This window comes from Siphateles boraxobius, unplaced genomic scaffold, assembly GCF_051911475.1.
Source record: "Siphateles boraxobius isolate OS27281-9 unplaced genomic scaffold, OSU_SipBor_1 31, whole genome shotgun sequence".
Lineage (NCBI taxonomy): Eukaryota > Metazoa > Chordata > Actinopteri > Cypriniformes > Leuciscidae > Siphateles > Siphateles boraxobius.
In genome coordinates, this window is record NW_027508931.1 from 5,398,457 (window position 1) to 5,422,868 (window position 24,412).

At 46.5% G+C, this 24,412-nt stretch overlaps 1 protein-coding gene across 1 annotated transcript in view; it reads right to left on the minus strand.

Annotated features, from left to right (window-relative positions):
- kcng4a (potassium voltage-gated channel, subfamily G, member 4a) overlaps nt 1–24,090 on the minus strand; it is a 58,936-nt gene extending 34,846 nt beyond the window's left edge. Inside the window, exons 1-2 of the mRNA XM_077193530.1 lie at nt 23,718–24,090; nt 21,212–22,128 (exon numbers count right to left, since the gene is read on the minus strand). Coding sequence (XP_077049645.1) covers nt 21,212–21,961 — 750 coding nt within the window. The 5' untranslated portion in view covers nt 21,962–22,128; nt 23,718–24,090. The remainder of the gene's footprint in view (nt 1–21,211; nt 22,129–23,717) is intronic.
- Nucleotides 24,091–24,412: the final 322 nt, after the last annotated feature.

Below are 24,412 nucleotides of genomic sequence, written 5' to 3' on the forward strand. Positions count from 1 at the left end.
TAGCTGTTTACATAGCGTGTCTAAAAATGTGCGGAAGGCGCGGCTATGCAGCTTTCTCCCCCTTTCCAAAGCGATTGCGCTCCCCTGGCGTCGTCGTTGTTATGCAACAATGAACTGCGCACTCCACATCATGTAGACTGAAGGTGCGTTCAATTCGACCGTGATTCTTAAGTGGACTGCGAAGTTAAAGATGGCGCTGACGTGGAAACCAGGAGAAACATTGTGTCATGAATTAACTAGTTATAGGCTTTAAGTCCACAGATTAGCAACATTCACCATGGATTTAATGTAACACTAACTATTACCATGGAAGTTTGGAAGGAATAGTAAAATGCTTTCAAGTACGTGTACATCTTTTTCCAGCACTTCAAAACTCAAATATTATCATGTTTAAACATTATTTTTAATAACATTAACATTTAATAACCAAAACATTATTTGTTCATCCTTCAAAGATTACTCCCATTATTATGTCCGCAAACCATACTCGGGCTGGCCAGTATTGGGATACCAACAGTAGACTGACCCCATCCCGGCGAACCCTTTCCAGAACTCCTGGGAGCAGAGCAATCGGGGGAAATGCATACAGAAGTGACCTACGCTGACATTGGTCCAAACTGAACGTGAAGCACAAAATAACGAGTAGCGTAGTTTTCGTTCCGCTTTCATCACGTTTGCCATTTAATGTTGTGCAACGTTGTGGTGGTCGCGCCATCTTTAACTTCGCAGTCCACTTAAGAATCACGGTCGAATTGAACGTACCTTCAGTCTACATGATGTGGAGTGCGCAGTTCGTTGTTGCATAACAACGACGACGCCAGGGGAGCGCAATCCCTTTGGAAAGGGGGAGAAAGCGGCATAGCTGTGCCTTCCGCAACATTTTTAGACACGCTATGTAAACGGCCCAGGGCTAATATCTACGGGCAATGCGCGCGCATTTTAATGAAAATATCGAGCACTACATCGAACATTTTTTATATCGTTACGAACAATGGTGTACCGTCGATAAATACCAATACCGCCCAGCCTTTATCGCCCAGCCGAACTCTTTGGCCACTCAAACTTTCCTCCTCACCGTGCATTAAGACAATATAGACACACGTCCTCTTCCTGGCAGTTTCCTTACATCTTTAGTTGATTGGAACTTCAAATTATTGTCCTGATGTTCAAAATGGGGATTTTCAATTCTTTAGCTATTTTCTTACAGCCACTTTCTATTTTGTGATGCTCAACAATCGTTTGATGCACATCAGAACTATATTCTTAGTATATATTAAGTATCTACTTAGTATCTTATACTTAGTATCTATATTCTGGATGACTGAGGGAGAACCACAGACAACATTGTGATGTCTCCTTGGAAGCAAATAGGTCCACCTCGGCATGACCGAAACTCTCCCACAGGAGCTCCACCACCTCTCCATTCCCCGGGCCTCGGCCCCTGCCTCGACAGGAAGTCTGCCCCCTGATTTAAATACCCCGGGATATAAATTGCCCTCAATGAAAGAAGCTTCCCCTGGGTCCATAGGAGGATCCTGCAAGTCAGCTTGTATAACTGGCGCGAACGCAGACCCCCTTGATGGTTTATATAAGAGACCACTGCTGTGTTGTCTGACCGGACAAGCACATGATGGCCCCTCAGGTCTGGGATGAAGTGTTTTTCAGAGCCTGAAAAACTGCCAACATTTCTAGACAATTTATGTGCCATGAGAGATGATGGTCCTGCCACAGACCTTGGGCTGGGCGACCATTCATGATCGCCCCCCAGCCCGTGAGGGACGCATCTGTCGTTAGCGTTACACAACGACAAAGAGCTCCCAACACTGGTCCCTGGGACAAGAACCAAGGTTCTTTCCACAAGACCAGAGCACGAAGGCAGCGCCGCGTGAATTTGATCATGCGGAGTGGGTTTCCCCTCGGGGTAAACCCCTTGGTCTTGAGCCACCACTGTAACGGTCTTATGTACAGAAGGCCGCAAGGTATAACGTTGGACGCTGCTGCCATCAGACCAAACAGTCTCTGAAACTGTTTTACAGTGAGCAGCTGGCCTAGCTTCACTTGTTTCATGGCTGATAGAATCAAAGCGATAAGAGCAGGGGACAAGCACGCCTGCATCGTTGTCGAATCCCATATAACGCCTAGAAAAGAGGTCCTCTGTGATGGAGATAGCACACTTTTCTTGGCATTTAGGCTCAACCCCAATATTTTGATGTGGGCGAGGACGACATCTCGATGCCGAACCGCCTGATGCTCCAATTGAGCTAGAATCAACCAATCGTCGATATAGTTTAGAATACGAATGCCCTGGAGGTCGCAGTGGAACTAAAGCTACATCCATGCACTTTGTGAATGTGACGCAACCCCACATTCTTTTTTGGAACGATGAAATATCGGCTGTAATAACCTGACTCCTGGCTGGGAGGAGGAACCCGTTCTATAGGCTCCTTTTGCAGGAGCGTTTTCACCTCTTGATCCATTACTAGAGCCTGCTCGGGGCCCACCACTGTGGGCAGGACCCCTATGAATCGAGGTGGACGAGACCTGAACTGGATAGCGTAACCGTTTTCAATTGTTTGCAGGACCCAACGAGATATTTTTGGAAGGCTTTTCCACTCTGCCAGAAAATCTACTATTTGACTGCTCTAAGTCCCTCCTCAGAGGGAGCGAGCCCCCCTCGGGAAAACGCTCACTAGGACTGTCTACGCCCCGGCATAAAGGCAGGGTTGGCAGAACGGGCCCCTGAGGGCACCGAGAGAGAATGGGCACCGTGTAATGCGGTGAACTCCTTTCTCTCACGGTGGGGACTACCCTCAGCATCCTGACGCTGGTGGCATCAGGATTTCTTCTTAGACAAAGCCTTCTTGGCCATAAAAACTGTCCTCAGATCAGTTTTGCCCGAAGACTTCGGTTCAGAGCGCCGCACCGAGTCCCACTCTCTAGGTGGGGGAGCGCGAGACGCGACACTCTGCTTCTGCTGCGCCCGATGTGAGAAGCTTGTCGACGGCCGGGACTGCTCCCGCCCAGCAGTCCCTGGGACATGAACTCGGAGTGGCAAGAATTTCTGGAACGCCGCCGCCTGCTTTTTCTCTTCTTGGAACCAATCGATGACCGTATTGACTGAGTCACAGAATAGGCCAGCAAGGGAGAGAGGGGCATCCAGAAGGAAGGTCTTTTCTTGCTCCTTCATTCCTGAGACCCGAGCCGTCGGGATCGCGAACCGAACCACTCTCCTTGAAGAGTGTTCGGCGGGAGCGGAGCGTTCTTAGAGGCAAACACTCGCAATCAGCCCCCTCGAGAGCTGGCTGGGCATGCTGCACTCCCAAACAAACAACGCATAGTTGATGTGTATCTCCACTCGTAATGAAGCGAGTGCAAGGATGAACACACTTCCTATAGAGTTGTTCGCTTGCCATAATATATATATCGTTCTCTTTTTTTTTGTGAAAAAACTCCTGCCTAGTAGCAACAAGGGACAGACAAAAAACACTTTTTGGACAATGATTCACACACAGAGCACTTGCTGAAGGCACAGAAGCTGACGCGGTTGTGATTCTTGGGTGCTTTATAGTTTCCTGGTCGATGACGTCAACCGCCTATGACATTCCGTCTCTCCATTGGACTGATTCCATACATGCTTCAGGACACACTAACGCAGGGGCGTTCCCACAGCTTTTGACGCAGCGTCTCGTTCCCTAAAAGGGAACTCACTTATTTAAAAATAATTTCTTTTAACCCTTTCACACGGAAGTTTAAAATATTCTAACTGACCCCCCAGCGTGAGTTTAAGGCGACCGTTATTTAGAATTTGTCACTTTAATGTTTCCATGGTGACGCGTCATTGCTTGTCACGTGACACCACGCAACCACAACACAGCGCTGAATGAATGATGATCTGCTTTTGTGTAATTTTTCATTTTTTATTAAAAATATTCACAAATGTATTAGCTATAGCATGAAACACTGATATTCCGATTGTCAAATATGTGCAGGTGGATGCGTTTTGTTGTGTGGCGAACAGGACGGCCGAGGGACGTGAGAGAACGGCGCGAGGCCGGTGGTGCGATTGCTAATGAGCCGCACCTGTGAAGCACACCAGTCTCGCATCTCTCACGGAGGAGCGGAAGCATAAAGGAGGAGCTACGACGTTGATGATCGAGAGAGGACCAGGCCTGTGTTTGGTATTTGTATTTGTATTTTATTTTAGTCAGCAGTCGTCCGCGAGGGGCTGCTGGCATTTATATTTATTTTCGGTAGCCAGCAGTCGTCCGCGAGGGGCTGCTGGCGGTATTTTGGTTTGTTTATTTTATTTTAAATAAAGTTTATTTGATTGTTTGCCGGTCCCCGCCTCCTTCTTCCCTGAACATTGCTACACTGGTGCCGAAAGGGAAGAGGGAGGAACGCGCTGTCAGAGAGTCTTTGCCGCTGTGGGGAATCCGCGGTGCTTGGCGGTGACGCTGGGTAGCCCTCGGTGGACGGCTCGACACTCCTCTGCCGCCCGGTGGACGGCGGCGGCTCCTTGGGCTCTAGGGCAGACGGCAGGAGTCCCCCGCTCCCTGCTCCTCCCCTTTACTGGTGGACGGCAGCAGGCTCTGGCCCACGGCGAGCGGCGGCGACTCCCCCGCTCCCTCCCGGACGGCAGCCGCCCCTCCAACTCCCGGCAGCGAGCTCGGCCATCCCCCCGGCAACTCACTCCAGCGCACCGCCTCGAGCGTCCATGGCCGCGAGTCGCCCGCTCCCTGCTCCTCCTCTGCCCGGCGGATGGCAGCAGGCTCCGGCCCACGGTGAGTGGTGGCGACTCACGCACCATGCTCGATGGCACCGCGGATTCCCCACAGCGGCGAGGACTCTCTGTCAGCGCGTTCCTCCCTCTTCCCGGGTTTCGGCACCAGTGTAGCAATGTTCAGGGAAGAAGGAGGCGGGAACCGGCGAACAATCAAATAAACTTTATTTAAAATAAAATAAACAAACCAAAATACCGCCAGCAGCCCCTCGCGGACGACTGCTGGCTACCGAAAATAAACATAACTGCCAGCAGCCCCTTGCGGACGACTGCTGGCTAAAATAAATACAAATACAGAAACCAAACACAACTAAAATACAGGCCTGTTCCTCTCTCGATCATCAACGTCGTCGCTCCTCCTTTATGCTTCCGCTCCTCCGTGGGAGATGCGAGACCGGTGTGCTTCACAGGTGTTGCTCGTTAGCAATCGCACCACCGGCCTCGCGCCATTCTCCTACCTCCCTCGGCCGTCCTGTTCGCCACAGTGTCGTCTTATTATAATGGAAATTATTATTGCCGCTTCCATAGACATCAGTGTGTATTTTACATACTCAAAATCATTGTTTTGCTAGTAATTATGTGTATTTATACATAAACATTATTTGGTTGAAAACACTCAATAGTTGTGATATATGACAGAACTGAGTGCGTCCGTCTTTGGCTCAGCGCCAGCCAACGCGCGAAAGGACGTTTGAATTTAGCAGTTGATCACGTGATGCACTGACCATTCTAATCACACCGGTGTGATCATACGCTCCAGGGACCAGCCAAGACTGATCACACCGGTGTGATCGAACGTGCGAAAGGGTTAATAAATAAGAAAAAAAAAATCAAGGACATTTCTCTGGCATTTCTTTCTTTTTGCTGTATTGAAAAATGAACCGAACCGGGACACCACTGGATAGAGAACCGGGACAGAACTGGATATAGAACTTAGCTGGATGATATGGATTTCTGTTTGCAGAAGGTGGAACAGGATAAGACAGGTTGATGATGGGAGACGGGAGACTGGTGATCGGAGATACGAGGGTGAAGTTCAGGTAGGTGATCTTCAGGTGAGTAGAAGAGTCTGTACGTCAGGTCAAGGACGAGACCTGACAAGGAAGTGTAGAGGAAGTGTCTCTTTATAGTGTGAGTGGTTGATGATGTGCAGGTGCGGTGAATCAGAAATCCGGGGAGAGTGAACGAGAGGGCGGAGCATGCTGATCTGGTGACTGCGTGACATAAATATCATAATATTATATCGTGATACTGTTTTAGCTATATCACACAGCCCTACAAAGACTCTCCAAGGACACAGATGGAGAATAGCAGAGATTACTTGAGTATTGGGGGTCAGAAAGCCTAAAAATGTATATAAAACAACCCCTATATCACCACATATTCTTTGGGAGGGTTTCAAGAAAAACCCTCTCACTCCTCCAAAAATAAAATCCAGCATATTCAGTTGTCAGACATGACTGGAACTTCAAAATGTCCTGGAGTTTTTGTTCAGATACATGGTATGATGGATTCCAGGAAATACCAACAGATAAAAAATCAAAACCTGACTGCCTCTGCTAGAAATCTAATAATTGTCCGTGGTTGGATATTCCATCAGGACAACGGTCCAAAACAAATATCAAAATCAATCACAAAAATGGGTAATTGAGCACAAAATTAAGCTTCTGCCATGACTGTCCCAGTTCCCTAAACTGAACCCTATAGAAAATTAGTGGGGTGAACTCAAGAGTAGGGTTGTAACGGTATGAGATTTTCACGGTATGATAATAGTCTCAGAAAATATCACGGTTTCACGGTTTACGGTATTAAACAATGATTATTATTATCAGCTGCAATGAACCTTAAATTAATGAAAACTGATAGGGTTTTTTGGTTGAACATATGGTTTATTAAAACAAACTTTTTTAATCTACCTTTTGAAAAAATAAGAAAGAAAAAATAAAGCTGCAGATCTCCCATTTGAACAAACATGTTTGATCAATTGAATTAATAAAATTCTTAATTTATTAATTATTATTTAAGATAATTTTTATTTTGACAGGTTGTACTAAACTCCTATGAGTTTCAGTCAGAGTGTATTTGACAATGATTATTTTCAACAAAATTATGAAATGCTTATTTAGTTCTCTCAGAGCAGCTCTGGATATGTTCATGTGTTCACGTCCTTATATAGTGAGTGAGACGGCAGACGCTTTAAACACCATGAACGTCCCACATACTTGAGTATATACTCGGTGAAACGGTGCTGCTCATTCACACAGACACGCTGAACAAGCAGAATATAGATTTACAGTTTTTTGCGCTGTTTAATAGACACACTCATATAGCGATTTTATTTATTGCACAGCTATATTTTAGATTTATTCATCCATCTATCAAATCGCGCATTTTACGTGACATCTGCGTTATATTGTAAATTCCCTCAGCAACACGTAAATAATATGGACTTAAGTTATAAATGGAACTTTATCTGCAGGGAGGGAAGGTGTTCGCGAATATGGGAGAACATATTTGACATATTTCCTCATTTTGCAGCCACTCTTCGTCCATATTTCTGGACACAACTGGATATCAATCTTCAAGGAAAAACGTCTCGGTTACGTATGTAACCCTCGTTCCCTGAGTAGGGAACGGAGACGTTACGTCGGATGACGACGAATGGGGTTTCGCTTAGAACACCTATCAACTTCGAGTATTACAAAACGAGCCAATGGCAAAGAAATGCCATGGGTCTGCGGAATTTGCATGACGTAACTCCGCCCCACCTCGTGGGTATAAAAGGAGGACGCCAGCAACAGGCAGATATGTTTCTTCGCTGAGGAGCCAAGACTGAGCTCAGGCGATCCCCGCGGTACAGCGGAAAGTGGCAGGCAGACGTAACGTCTCCGTTCCCTACTCAGGGAACGAGGGTTACATACGTAACCGAGACGTTCCCTTTCGTTGTCACTCCGAGTTACGTCGGATGACGACGAATGGGGTTACCAGTCTAATCACGCCACCTTCTCAGCTGTCTTCCAGTGCCCTGCGTAAATCTGAGATCCCTGTCGTGAGACTGGCACGGACGAAGGACTCCTATTTAGCACAGGAATACCAAGGTACACTGGGGAGCATATCCCAAAGTTTAGGGGAAATATGCAATTACTGCCAACCCAGAGGGGGGGGACTTAGAGAATACACATATGACCCGAAGGAGACATATGGAGAACACTGGGGTGTCCAGCCGCAGGTGGAATATTTCAACCCCAGGGGTGGCAAGGTGGCTTGCCAAGGGAAAGACACACGCTCAGAGAGGCTTACAGTGGAAATACACATGTGGGGGTCGCTCAGAGGAGGGACCATGCACACGGGAGGCACCTAGCCGACGCACAGGCAATAGACACTGGCGCCAACGTCAGGAGTGCTGGAGGAACTCAGGGCTTTTCGGGGAAGCTCACCTGAGGAGAATATCGCACGTATCCAGTCCGTGGAGTGGAATGGCGAGCAAGCGAAGACACCTGAGCGGGTCCAGTACTAGCTGGTTGAAGCGAGTACATGAGAGGACACTGGCTCCACTCGGAGATTGTAGAATCTGGCGAATGTGTTAGGTGTCGCCCAGCCTGCAGCTCTGCAGATGTCTGTTAGCGAGGCGCCATGCGCTAGAGCCCAAGAGGATGCCACACTCCGGGTGGAGTGGGCGGTCACACCAAGGGGGCACGGTCGACCTTGCTGCTGGTATGCCAAGGCAATGGCGTCCACTATCCAGTGAGACAACCTTTGCTTGGAGAGAGCCTTTCCCTTCAGCTTCCCACCATAACAGACAAGAGCTGGTCTGAGGTCCTGAAACACTGCGTCCTGTCTACATAGGCGCGGAGGGCGCGTACTGGACAGAGCAGTGCCAAGGCTGGGTCTGCCTCCTCCGGGGGCAGCGCTTGCAGGTTCACCACCTGGTCCCGGAAGGGAGTGGTAGGAACCTTGGGCACATATCCAGGCCGGGGTCTCAGGAACACGTGAGAGTAAGCCGGCCCAAATTCCAGGCACGCTTCGTCAACGGAGAATGCATGCAAGTCCCCCACCCTCTTGATGGAGGCCAATGCAACCAGGAGCGCTGTCTTCATAGACAGGAACTTAAGCTCCACTGATTGCAAAGGCTCAAAGGGAGCACTCCGCAGGGCAGTTAGAACCACTGAGAGGTCCCAAGAGGGAACGAGAGGAGGACGAGGAGGATTCAGTCTCCTCGCTCCTCTCAGGAACCTGATGATCAGGTTGTGCCTTCCAACAGACTTACCTTCGACTGGGTCATGGTGTGCGGCAATAGCGGCAACATAGACTTTCAGGGTGGAGGGAGACAGCCTTCGCTCCAGCCTATCTTGAAGGAAGGAAAGCACGACACTAATCGAACATCTCCGGGGGTCTTCTTGAAGAGAAGAGCACCAGTTGACGAAGAGGTTCCACTTCAACGCGTAGACGTGTCTCGTGGACGACGCTCTAGCGGAAGTGATGGTAGCCGCCACCGTAGGTGGAAGGGTACTCAAACCTGCTTCGTCCCGTCCAGGAGCCACACGTGGAGGTTCCAAAGATCGGGACGAGGGTGCCATAGGGTGCCCCGTCCCTGAGAAAGGAGGTCCTTCCTCAGGGGAATCGGCCAGGGACGTGCTGTCGCGAGGAGTACTAGTTCGGAGAACCCGGTCCGGGCGGGCCAGTATGGCGCGACCACAATGACCTGCTCCTCGTCCTCCCTGACCTTGCGCAGGGTCTGCGCAAGAAGGCTCACTGGGGGAAACGCATATTTGCGGCCCCGCGGCTAGCTGTGCGCCAGTGCATCCGTGCCGAGCGTGCCCTCGGTCAGGGAATAGCACAGGGCGCAATGGGTCGAGTCGTGAGAGGCAAACAGATCTATCTGTGCGTCCCCGAACTGGTCCCAAATCAGCTGAACCGACTGGGGATGGAGTCGCCAATCTCCCGGGAGGGGCTGAAGCCGTGAGAGCTCGTCGGCTGCACAGTTCAGGGCTCCGGGGATGTAAATGGCATGAAGCGACCTCAGATGCTTCTGACTCCATATGAGGAGGTGGCGGGCGAGTTGTGACATACGGCGGGAGCGTAGACCACCTTGATGGTTGATGTACGCTACAGTGGCGGTATTGTCTGAACGGACTAGTACGTGTTGGTTCTTGAGCACGGCCCGGAAGCGGCGCAGAGCAAGACGTACGGCCAGCAACTCGAGGCAATTGGTGTGCCAGAGGCGACGGGGTCCTGTCCAGGAGCCCGCGGCAGCACGTCCATTGCACATGGCACCCCAGCCCGTGGAGGAGGCATCTGTCGTTACAACAACATGCCGCGAAGCTCGTTCCAGGGGCACTCCGGCCCGTGGAAAACTGAGGTTCGACCACGGGGTGAAGGTCTGACGGCAGGTCGGAGTAACTGTTACTCGGAGGGTGCCGTGTTGCCATGCCCACCTCGGGACTCGGTCGCGAAGCCAAAGCTGAAGCGGTCTCATATGAAGCAATCCGAGCGGCGTTGCCGCGGCTGCAGAAGCCATATGCCCAGGAGCCTCTGAAAAAGTTTCAGTGGAACCGCACTCTTGCCCTCGAACTGTTCTATCTTTCAGGCAAGTCAGCAGTGACTGCGCGCGCGCTAGCTCGTAAGCTGCGCGGACATGGCGACCGAGTCGATATCCATACCGAGAAAAGAGATCCTCTGCACGGGGCAAAGTTTGCTCTTCTCCCAGTTGACCCGAAGGCCCAGACGAGCTAGGTGCCGAAGCACTAGGTCCCTGTGTTCGCAACCTGAACTCGAGAGTGAGCTATGATCAGCCAGTCGTCGATATAACTCAGGATGCGAACCCCGTGTTCCCGAAGGGGAACAAGGGCAGCCTCGACGACCTTCGTGAAGATGCGAGGAGACAGGGCTAGCCCGAAAGGGAAAACCGCGTACTGGATGCCTGCCCCTGAAAGAAAACCGAAGGAACGGTCTGTGTCAAGGAGAATAGAGACATGAAGTAGGCGTCCTTCAGGTCGATCGCTGCAAACCAATCCTAGGCCGTATGCATTCGAAAACGCGTTTGAGCATCTTGAACGGCATCCTGTGAAGGGAGCGGTTCAGCACGCGCAAGTCCAGGATTGGCCGTAACCCACCGGTTTTATTAGGGACAATGAAGTAGGGGCTGAGAAGCCGGCTGACCTCATCTCGGCTGGAGGGACAGTCTCGATTGCGCCCTTCGCCAGCAGGGTGGCAATCTCTGCTCTCCTGATGGGGGCATAGCCACCAACAAAAGTGGAGCGGACTCCCCAAGTGGGGAGGAGACCGTGCGAACTGAATCGCATAGCCGAGCCTGATGGTCCGCGCGACCCAGCGGGACAGACGGGGAAGCTCTAACCAGGCTCCCAGGAACTGAACCAGCGGGATCATGCGACCACAGGCGTCCCCCCGGAGGGGCAGCGAAGCGGAGTAACTGGCCCAGACGTGGACGGCATAGCGGCCCGATGTGGGGGCACAGTTAGCAACCGCGCCCTGGCAGAGGGGCCAGGGGAGGACCAGGCTGGTCGTCCCGCGGGGGCCTGCTCTGCCAGGGGTCTGGCGACAGAGGGGGACAGGGGCGAAGCGGTCCGTGGACGGCACGCCATGTCAACCACCTCTGGGACAGAGGGGGACGAGGAGAGCACGGCTTGTGGGCGGCGCTCTGTGACGTCCGAGAACTCTGTGCTCAGAGACGGGAGAATCAGCTCTTTGGAGAATAAGGATTCTTCCCCGGCCCTCCCCGGGGAAAGGAGTGGTCCTGCTACCAACTCCTGGAAAGAACTGAGTCCCATCTCTGAGGAGCCCAACTCAAGAGCGCCGCTTAACCCGGCGTGTAGCGGGGTGCGGGGCTGGAGAGGACTGTGGCGTCCGGCCGCGGCCCCCAGAGCCGGCCCGTGAACGGGCGGGGTGGGAGCCGCGGGAGGGCGCCCTCGGCGGTGGGCAGACCGAGGGATCTGAGCGGACGGCGGGGCCGTCGGGACAGAATCAACCTCAGTCTGCTCCATCGCCGAGGTGCCCGTCTCACGAGCGCCGCTTAACCCGGCGTGTAGCGGGGGGCGGGGCTGGAGAGGGCTGTGGCGTCCGCCCGCGGCCCCCAGAGCCGGCCCGTGAACGGGCGGGGTGGGAGCCGCGGGAGGGCGCCTTCGGCGGTGGGCAGACGAGGGATCTGAGCGGACGGCGGGGCCGTCGGGACAGAATCAACCTCACTCTGCTCATGGGCGGCTGAGAGCTGTTGGGCAAGCCCTCAACCGCACCGCCGAAGAGGCCGACCTGGGATATGGGAATGTCGGACAGACGGGTCCGCGCGACATCCAGCACATCAGACAGGTTCAGCCACAGACTGGTGAGCATCACCTGACCCAGGGAGCGTACGGCCACTTTCGTCGCTCAGAGAGCAAGGTCAGTGGCGGCGCGCAGCTCAGTGAAGAGCCCTGGGTCAGTCCCGCCCTCGTGCAGGTCCATGAGCATCTGGGTCAGGTGGACCAGCAGAATGACCATGGCATGCAGTGAGGCGGCTGCCAGTCCCGTGGCGCTATAGGATCTCGCCACAAGCGTAGACGAAAAACTACAGGCCACGGGCGGGTGCTTAGGATTGCGCCGAGAAGAAGCACTCTGAGGACACATAGCATCGCAACAGAGCGTTCAGCCGGGGGAACCCCAGTGTACCCAAGGGCAGCGGCCCCATCGAGGGGAGGAAAGGCGGATGAGATCAGCGAGCGGTCCTGAGAAGACAAGGGGGTCTTCTAGGACTTCGAGATCTCATCATGCACGTCCGGGAAGAGAGGTATTGGGGTTTGCCACGGACGAGGGTCGGCGGCCTTACCCAAAACCAATCGTCCCAGGAAAGCATGGCCGTCATCTCCGGATCAGACTCAGGCACAGCCGTATGCACACCGGAAGGTGGCAGCTGTGACGAGCCCTCACTTCCAGAAGACTCAAGCCCACCTAGTGATGCTGCAACAGACATGGCATCTTCCTCTGTAGCTTCAACTGAAACACGCGGGCCACCAGAGGGTAGACTCGCGGGAATCAGCAGTTCACTAGCGGGCACCGTCATTGAAGAGGGGGGCTGGGGTCACGGACACATAGTCGGCGCCTTGTTCCAGACCGTAACCCTCAGGTCACCCTGGCCACCCGCCGAGATCGGGGGGTGGATGAGGGGACTCTCACTCTGCGAGTTCACCGAGTCTCGACCTATTTATGACGCGATGATCACGTTCCCTTGCGAGAACATGAGTCACCCACGAGCGCTGTTCAAGCATGATCAAACACACTAGACAGCGCTCGTGCCCATCAGAGTCCGATACCAGTCCGCTGCAACCAGAAATGCACGGGCGAGCCGTCTTTAAAAAGACATGCCGCGTGCGAGCTCTTTTATGAGAGGAGAGAAAAAACTCCGCGATGTTGAAGCGCACAGGGAGACACACACATACTGGCAGATTACTGCACAGATCAGCAGGCACTGTGAGCTCGCTGCAGATCGCCGTCACACCAACACCGGAGAGAGAAGCTCGTCTCGTAGAGCGAAGTCAGAGATGACTGTGGAGTGAAGAAATGCTCTTGGCTCCGAAGCGAAAACATATCTGCCTGTTGCTGGCGTCCTCCTTTTATACCCACGAGGTGGGGCGGAGTTACGTCATGCAAATTCCGCAGACCCATGGCATTTCTTTGCCATTGGCTCGTTTTGTAATACTCGAAGTTGATAGGTGTTCTAAGCGAAACCCCATTCGTCGTCATCCGACGTAACTCGGAGTGACAACGAAAGGGAACCCACGTTCTTTTTTCGGATACCCAAAGTATTCCCACACTGCAGATTTTAACTTTTTTTTCGAAGAATTCGCAGCCTCAGTCTCAGACATTTTCTCCAGTGCACATGTATGGGTGGAGTAGTCAAGTGGAAATAAGTTGCATATGCGCATTTGAGATCTGCTTTAATTTTTTTTCCAAAACCGTGGATAAGCAAATGTTCACGATATGATAATCGTACAAGTCAATATCGCGATAAACCGCCATACCGGTATACCGTTACAACCCTACTCAAGAGAAGAAACACCAACATGAACTTGGTGATCTGAAGGATCTGGAGAGATTCTGTATGGAGGAATGGTCTCTGATCTCTTGTCAGTTGTTCTCCAAACTCATCAGGGATTATAGAAGAAAAATCAGACTTGTTATCTTGGCAAAAGGAGGTTGCAAAAAGTATTTAATAACAGGGAGCCAATAATTATGGCCAGTGTGTTTTGGAGAAAAGCATTTATTTCAAAATGTGATTACCCCCCAATTTCAATTCTTTTACTTCAATGAAAGGTTAGATTTTTCCTTTTTTTTAATGAAAGATCAAAAAGATAAACAATGCAGATTTATCTTTTAAAACCATTTTTGATCATATTTACCAGGGGTGCCATTAATTCTGACCACAACTGTATATTATATATATATATATATATACACACACACACACACACACACACACACACACACACACACACACACACACACACACACACACACACACACACACAAACATTTAATGTATATATATAGTAAGGATTGAGAAAAGGTGTGATATAGCTCCAGCTGCGGGTTGCCACTGCATAAAGATGCAGATACGAGGATGTACAGCTGGCTAATCAGAGGTCTGTGACCGGTCCTACTCTACCCGCTCTGAGCGGGATTTGAACTAGGGTCTCCAGCGGGGAAGCGGGCGCGCTAGCAAAAAATCTTATTTGTGTCCTACAGAAGAAAGGCATTATGTCATGCAAACTTGGTATGAGAAGAGGGTAGGGTTGCGCAGTATGGGCTACCCAAACTAATGCGAAACCGGCAAACGTGACAACATATAGGAACAAAATGGATAAAGCAGTTGAATCTCACTCAACACAGCCAAAACTAATCAATAAAGAGGGCAGAAGAAGTGAAATTTGGAATTACTTTGGAATTTTCTGCTTATAAAACTGATGAAGAACCATCAAACCTTGCCAAACATCTGTCACTTGCCCATCGTGACTTGTATAAGACATTTAGAGATGGACAGGTGAGTGCATCTAATTTAGACATTCATTTTCTTTTAACACTGATCAACGCAAATACATAAGATCATATCGTTTAAATAACACAATGTTACAGCGTGCGTTTGACACGCTAGAACCAATGATGTTTACACCTCATAATATTTGCACTTAACTTTAGGTAGGTCTAACAGAATAAAGTAATCAAATGTAAAATAACACCGGATAGTCTTCACTTTTAATACATTAAACGAGTAAATCCTTAAAATTAAAGTTAGAAAAGTTATTTAGTGACAGACACCAGAATGTATTAGGCTGCTGCTGTCACAGATCCGATATACTATATGCAATGACGCATATACAGTGCTTACACTATTTACATTCACGCAAGACATAACCGACTGTGTTTATGTGAATACTCACTAAGACGGACAGTTTGACAATTTTGTGTGAATTTGACCGTTTGAGGAAAAACAACTCACTTTGGAATGCGCAATCTCTTTATAGGTGGCTTGTGTGTGTGTTGTTGGTATGAGTGCAAAGAAAACCTTTTGTCTTTCAAAGAGCTCCAAAGTACTACTGAATGATATAAAATCGCTTGGATGTTCAAATCGGCAAGGTTTAAAAAGACATGGGCAAGCGATTTACATCATCTGTCCCTAAACGCAAGCGAAAGTGTTGTATTGGAGCGCCCAGCTCGTTGACAGTGCAGGCGCAATGTCTTTTTAATTTGCTCATTTTGAGAGATAGATAGGGAAGACTCAGTAGACTATTGCTGAAATTACTTGTCACAAGAAAGTTTTCAAATTACTGATTTGATGTGATAATCTATGTTGATTAATTTGTTAATAAACATTTGCGGTACTTTCCTGCTTTATAAACGCATTCAGACCCATATGGTATCGTTTTAATATCAATACTACGGTATTAGGTTGTACCGAAGCCAAAATTGTGGTATCGAGCCATCCCTACATGAGAGTGTGAATAAATTTATGGAAATTCAGGAAACCCACCTACTAGTCGATTTAAAAAAAAAATAATTTTATTTTTAAGATGTTTAGCTTCACTTTCACAGGATACTGTGAATAAGTGTGTTTGTCTCACCAGCACTTGGTGAGTGAGAGTTTGCTGGATGCTCATGGCATACAAACACCCTCGGTTCTGAGTCCTTGCTGACTCAAACAAAGGAAAATTTACACCTACAGCCCTGGGGAGGAGAAAAGGGGAGAGTGTATAAGACAGCATGGCAGAAGGACGGGGCAGAGAGAGGGAACAAGAGTAAAGGTGAGAAAAGGCAGAGAAAAGAAGCTCAAAAGAAGAAAGCAAAGGTTGAAATGAATATTTAACTATTTCCCCTCCATCTTTTTTTTTTCAAAGTTGCCACTGCTTGCATTTTCACAAAATTTCCAATGGCCCCCAAAATATTTTGTAGTATGAATATCTGAACATGCAATAAATCAAAAGAAAGAACAGTGTGTCTTTTAAAACAACAACAACATATTATTCTACCTTAAAGGTGCTGGGAAAGGATCTGGGAAAATGCTAACTTTAGCCTGATAGCAGTAAAAGCTTACGTCCCACCCTCCCTGCAAATCGCTATCCAAAGCCACGCCTCCTAAAAGCATGAACGTGCACAGCCAAGAAGACCGGAGACATTGTTACTGCGATTCCAATATCATGTGTCATTCACCGGTGAGAAAACTTTATAGTACAGTTAGTAACACTACAATACCAGATGTAAATAAATTCTTAAAAACAGATTTAGATGCTGCAAGTTTTCGGTTCGTTTAGCTAGCAAAACTTGTCAGTGTGTAATAATATTTCTTGCATGACAGGGTTTCCACAAAGAGAGTCTGCTTGGCTCAGATGAAGATATATAGATGGTAGATCCTTTGCCAGTGCCACTTGTTGTCGGTTCAGAAGGAAAGTTAGGTAGTTGCTGCTTGCTTGCAGTTCTCGCTCTGTCTGCACAGCTAGGTGAACGCGCTGACTTATTATGTCTGCGTGAACAGCCTGCGCAGTGATATGCAAACAAACACACATTGACCGAAAGGGAACACATGCTATAGGACCGTTCGGACCGAACGATACGATTGAATGAACATTTTATGATCCCACACTTCCACAGACAACATATATTTATAAAAATACATTTCGACCGTTTAACAGAGTGATTGCTATCAGTATATGAGGAGACTTTAAATCGGCATAACAAAAAAAATTCTGCAGAGAATCACCAGCGGCACCTTTAATACATTCTTTTTCAATCATCCCTTGAATGTGGGTTAGTTTTATTTTATGCAAAAAGCTGAGAAAAATGCATTTTTGTCAAAGATTACATCCAGATCGGATTCATAACAGATAACCTTATAACAGTGAAAACACAGAAAGACGGATATTCCATCAATGGCGGGGAAAGCGTTAAGAAAGCAGAGGGAAAACTAGAAAAAGCAGGGCTAGATTACATGTACTGTAGGACAAGAGGGAACAAAAGTTAAATATCTATCGGAAGGAGTGATGCACAGATCCATAGGGAAGATCCTGTGGATGCTCAGATTCTCTTGACTATCTGACGTTTTATCCCGAACTAGTAGAATGAAGGTTAGTTATTTTTTTAATATACAGTATATAATAAACTGTTACAAACCTGCAGAAGGTATACCCGTCCGTACACATAATATCATTCTAGGAGCACTGCTTCAGACTTATCTAGCTGGCGCAAAGATAAAGGGTATTAGGCCATATGAATCCAGATAAAACTCATCTTATCACCTTACAAGAATGTATTTATTGTTATCTAAACAATATAAAAAAGGTGCTGCTTGGGATTATAAGAATACAGCCTGCTCTCAAACACACAAGATACTTAACCTCTCTGGATCGATTCACAAGGTTGCCCGATTAAACAAGTTCAGATGCTACTCCATAAATGTTTTGTATCTCATATCACGCTTAAAACACAAAACACAATTTCAATTGCGCTACAGAGTTCAGGATTCACAATGATAGTGTGTATACAGAGGCCCAAAAAGTATGCGGACACTTAAATCACACTTAAAATGCCTGAATGATGTAGCATTCGATTCAAATGATCAAACCAAGTGGCATCTACAAACAAATTATGCTAGACCTTGCGATAGCTTTTACTTCACTTTACTTCACCAATGACTTTCAGTGGATGGATTTTCAAATAGATTTACATAGTTGCACAAATATGGGCATGTTCCATTAATAATTGATAACTAGAAATTGTCAAAATACTTGATTTTGAACAAAACAATATATCTGTTGTTTTATAATTACAAAACCTTTTGGGAAACATACGTACTCTGGGTTTGGGCCGAGTTCCGAGCTCGAAGCCCTTCCCCCGGACAGCACGCCAAATATGCATTAAACTTACTCCCTCTAATTGTATGTAAGTGTGAACTAGTGAATCTGTAAAATGAATGCTACATGGTTTGATATTTTGTTGTCTAATGCAATGTCATTCCTATATATTTATGTATTCCTCAAGTGTCCAGTTAATTTCTGAGACCACTGTACATTCATATAGATTATTTTAGATCTAGAACTTAAGCTGCATAAGTTACAGGGTTAGGTCACACTGATGTCAAAAGTTCAGACAAGCCTGTGGGTTGTTGAATTTATTCACTGTTTTTTCTCTATTAGCTCATTGTGAGTTTGCTCACAGTGTTTCTCACTTCTGTTCATGTTTCCTGTTTACTAGAGATTTGCGGCCTTGTCTTTCCGGATCTGATATTGAGCTCTAAACTAAAGTCTTGTTGTATATAATTTATAGGGGAATAAAACAAAATAAAAAGTTTTATGCCTGTAAACATACAGAAGTGTGAAACATCAATCTGTACATCTTCACATTCGACTGCACACAAAGAATTGAAAGTGCTGTGAGAGACAGAGGAGGTCATCTTATTATCACTCAGTGAACACATGCACACACACACACACACACACACACACACACACACACACACACACACACACACACACACACACACACACACACACACACACACACACACACACACACATACACAGATGAATGACTCCATGCTCAAGCCATTCCTTTTCTACCATGCTGGTGACACTGACAAACGGCCCGGCAGTGTGAATTAAATATGACAGTCCTGCTGCTTCCAGCGGGACTCTGCCTGTTGGATGCTATGCTGGCGTAACTGTATAGACACTGCTAGATCTTACCTTGACATATACACAAGCACATCCAATCACACACAAAGTACTACATTTTCCATTCAAAACACATGGAGCGAAACTTCAGGCAAATGAAGCTGCGGTCAGCGGCCTACCCCTTACACTTTGGACAGTGTGAGGTATCTGCCTAAGGGCGATTAAAATTCATAGTCATTTAACAGCCAAAAGGTCTAGTCTTCTCAAGCGGGACCCCCTTGTGTGCCTGCTGACATTCCAGAAATCTCTATGGAGCTGGTTCATTATTCTCTATGTATGTTTGCTGACATTGTGGAGGCATTGCTGGTCCAGTTCATTACTCTCAGGGTATTTACTGACATTGGGGAGCCCTGCTGAGGTGCATTCATTATTTCTCACAAGGAACAGCACACACAGGTCTGCTTGAAGACCAGAAACTCACCTCCAATGACAAACTCGCGTTCTACCTGAGGAGAAGGGGGTCTAAGTGAACGGCTGAACATGTAGTGTGCTTACATCTTGTATAACGAATCAAAGTAAAATGTAGAGAGAATTGCTACACATGGATTTACATGTAAATTACTCTATTTCCAGTGTGTTGGCTCGATATGAAAGCTAGGGCTGGTCCGAATACCATTTTTTGAGCTTCGAAGCTTCGGTAGTAATGAACATCGAATATTCGAAGCTTCGGAATCTCTATAGCCTATGTCTGTCTGTCCGTTGCATTTTGATTATTTCGAGAACCGTTCATCCAAACGACTTCACAAGGGAGTGCAGTGTCGTATTTGGTGCAATATAGATAGACAGGTGAGACGCGACACGTTCAGAATTAATAAACTTTTAATAAACGACAGAACAGTGCGAGCCGGATGCGTGCGCGCCTCAAGCGAGCAGAGCTTATATGCTCAGAGAATGGACACTGCACTAGTGATATAAAACACACACAGGTCTGTTAACTTAAGCAATATTTTTAATAAGGTAGTCTAATATTTTTCTCACTAACAAATTACTGACAAAGTAGGGTAGATTTAAATAAAGAAGCGGCGCACCTCACGCATGCAGGGCTTATATGCAACACACACACACACACACACACACACACACACACACACGTCTTTTAACTTAAGCAATATTTTTAATAAGGTAGTCTTATAATATTTTTCTCACTAACAAAGTAGGGCAGATTTAAATAAATAAAAACGAAATTTAAATAAATAAAAACGAAATTTAAATATGGAAGAACGAAATTTAAATAAAGAAAAACTAAATTTAAATAAAGAAAAACGAAAAATAAACGTGACGTCCCAGTAAAATCTCAAAGTCTCCTATATTTAGCTGTAGATTAATTTAGATTGATAAGGGTAAAAAGGATAAAACATTTTGTTTCTATCATTCTATGTTCCACAATGTCAAAGCAACGCAGCTTAACCCAAAATACAATCTCATGCACGCACTTCTGTCCATACAAACTCCGCTGTTCTGCGCTCTAGTCAGAGAATACTCCTGTTGCAGGAACACATTTAGTAGTCCAAGAAGAAGCAAATATATTTATTAAGTAGATATAACGAAGTTATATGTTAAGTATTATATTTCACCAGATTTTATAGTGTAAAACATATTCAAGCGCGAATGAGAACCGTTTCGAGGGGGGTGCCAGGTGTGCAAAAAAAAAATATATATATACGAATGTCACATTTTCAAATCGAATACCAACACACCGAACGAATATTCGAATATCCGGGTCCAGCCCTAATGAAAGCATCTATGCATTTCAGAGCATAGAATTTATTCAGATCACATAGACTTAAGGGTTTAATTCAATCCCAAAAGTGAACATTGTGTCATCATTAAAATTAAATCTGTGCGTAAAGCAATCATATCTCTTCATAGGACTTAAATTGTTTGAGTCATACATTCATTTTATGATGCTTTTATGACCTTTTTGGATCTTCTAAGCTTTGGTTACCTGGACTTTCACTGGAGAGACAGAAACCTCACAGGTTTCATTAAAAATATCTTACGTTGTTTTTCAAAGCTTACCCAACAAGAGGGTGAGTAAATGATCATCACTTGCTCAACCCTCATGTTGTTTCAAACTTGTATGACTTCCTTTCTTTGTTGGAACACAAAAGATATTCTGGAAAAAAAAGTCATAATGGTTTGGAACAACATGATGACAGACTTTTCATTTTTTGGGTGACCAACCTCCTTAATCAGGTTAAGACATTTTGTATGCACTCACCCTATTCTCCTCCTCTCTGAGGTCCGGCATGGTGCTGATGCACAGGCTGATCACTGTCACCGCCACCATCACCACAGACAAACAAGCAAATATCTTTCCTGGCAAGCCCGACTGAGGGTTCTCCACCATGTCCCTCAGATCGTTCATGAACTTGCGGAAACGTGTCTCCACTACAGGTGGACGCAGCTGCATACCGCGCTGACGGCGCTCCTCTTCCCGCCGCTCGAGCTCGGCGACCTCCTCAATGCGCGTGTACATCTTGCGCTTGCAGCAGCGTTCCATGTAGGTCATCTCTACGCCCCAATAGTTGAGCTCCTCGTGCAGCGATAGTGCGCACATCTCCCGTAACATACGTAGCTTTCCTGCTGCTAGGAAGTTAAGGATTACACGAAATGCACTGGGGCTACGGTCGAAGAAGAATTCACGGCAGGCCTCGTCGTAATCGTCACAAACGCAAGCGATCTCCTCAGGGCTGCTGCAGGGTTTTAGACGTCCTAAGCGTGTCAAGGGGAACTGCTCCAGCGTACTCCAAGGGAATGTGTAACGGTTACCCCCCACGTTGATGAGGGCCTGCAGGCCGTGGTCTACAGAAATCAGATCTTCTGATCGGCGGATGAACTGAGCGCGCTGATAATACTCTCCCTTGATGGTCTCAGTTTCTGGGATCTCAGTAAAGATGTGGTCCAAGCTGCTGTCGTCACTGACCGAGAGGTTGCTAAAGTCATGATTGGCGTTGCTGATGATTGGCATGATGGCATTGAAAAGGAAAGTTGATCAAAGTGATGGACAAAGCTCAGGTCGTTTCAGTGTTAGCCTGATACCTGGGTGCTGGGCATTGAGGTATTTTTTGAAGGTAGATCCCATAGGATCTTGTGCACAGTCCAGTGAAGAGCCAAACAGCCCACATCATTTGCACCCTTTTGGAGACAAAGAGACAACAAAACTTCAACAAAAGTCAAATAGTTGTGTTCATAAAATCAGTTTGATATAGAAGTTTGCAATAGTACTATAACTTTGTTAAAATTTACAGCCTTGCTCTTCTTATTTCAATAAATAAGGACACTATAGTGTCTGGAGGTTGGGTGTATTAGCAGAGACCTCCAGACATCCCACAACTCTTAACAGAGATTGAATAATTTGCTGTTGTCAAGGTGTTTCATTATGCTAGGGTGGGAGTGATAAACTATTTATTAATAGAAGCATATTCCCATTGGGAGCGAGGCTTGCTTTACTGTGTGGAAAGTTAATTGAGGAAAGTGTGGTGAGCAGCCCAGTGCAGTGGCTCTATCAAGAACATTCTCCCCAGTACAGACTGATGAGCAGAAAGTGAGGGGAGCAAGATGCTTCATAATCACACATAAGCAGGTGTTAAAATAGGGTGGAAATAAGGAAGGATGTGAACCAAGCAGACAATGCATGATAATTGCAAACATGTCTAAACAATGGCAAAATAATGGGTACACTTTTATAACAACAGAGAGCATGCAAGAAGGGTCAGGGGCCACTTATTTTGCCTTTAAAATGCTTATTCAAAAATCCACTACACATGTGAGTGATTTATTGACTTTAGTCAGTTTAAAAAATCATTATACTGTAACTTTAACCATAAAAAACAAACACCAAAACATTTCCACAATGTCTATTTCTGCCATCTGGTTGTAAATAGCATTTTTGACAACAAATCAAAATAGTTTATTCCAACAAATCCTTTTGCAAGCAAAATTTTAATCCCTATATTTTACTACATTATAGTAGGCCTAGCCTTTATTATTTTTTGAAGAAAGAGCCTGTTCACTTAGGCTACTGAATTTCACTGAGCTATTTGCAAGTATTTTCAATCAATATATGCCGTCAATAAAAAGTTAATGTAACACCGTCCATAACATAGACTTAAAAAGTCTATGTAACACATTTAGCAAGAGATATATTAAGTTTCTTACTTATATGCTAGGCTACTGTATGTTGAAATCTGAAACGATCTCATCATTTGTTAACAGACTGCTGAGGGCAGCACAAAACTGCATTTTCAAATATCTCTTCCTCAAAAGTAACCTACCAAAAGAATCGTTCGTGGAATTGTAATCGTTTACAAGACTAATCAGAATCGTTAAGACGAATCGTTACAATTCTAATAGCATATATACCCATCCTATCCCATAAATACATTTATATAGGCTAAAGAATTTATGAAAATTCCTAGCTCACTCACAACCCATAATATAAAAAATGATCATACAATATGATAAAGTTCAAACGCTGCTGAATTTAAACGTATTATCTCAGATAATAGCCTACATAAAAATGTTCAAATAACATTATTCTGAAGATGTGTAGCTAAGACTGTATGTCAATGAAAGCACGGACATCAAATAAAGCGAAACCAAACGCACATCTGACATCCTAAAAGTTGATAAATACGCAATATATGCGAAATGTACAATGATTCTATAAGTTTAATAAATAAAATCTACAAGAACAAAGTAGAAACTCCCTATAGCCTACTCACCGCTCGCCACGACTCCGGTCCTCACTTTCTTCAACAGAGACATTTTCTGTGCATATTGCTCCATAACAGGATCAACGAACTCACTTTAGTATTTACTTAACGCTTCTTGGTGGAATGTTGAAGTTAGTGCCGGGAAAATGATCACAGCTCGAATATTCTTCGCTGACACATCATCACTGTCCCGCGCGCCGCTCAGAGTCACTATCACTGCATAGACCCGAGCGAGCGAGTGTGTGTGAACGCCGGTCGGTCGCGCGCCCCTCTCGAGCCTTGACAGAGGCACTGTAAGTTTAAAGGGAAGTATAAATCATCGTGGGGATGTACTGAAATCAAACCCTGGTCAGGAACTGTTCGCACTTCGACAACAAACAGCAGATTATTTCATTGCAGGTTCCTGTTTTAAACTAGTTTTAGATGTGCACGTCATTGAGCGTCAACACTGAGACATGATGAATTATTACACTCGCAATGCACACTTGAACCTATTCCCTGGTGACAATGGCGTTTTCAACATATTTCTGAATCCAGTAACTTTATATGAAGATCATAAGGCAAAATAACATTTGTTTCATGGCTCATGGGGTTGTTTCATCAACCGCAATATTCCAGTTCATAGCCTATATCCACAGGTAAGTGCATATCTGTGTTTGCTGAAATTATTATGTCTAGCATTGCACACAGTGCAAACACCCCGG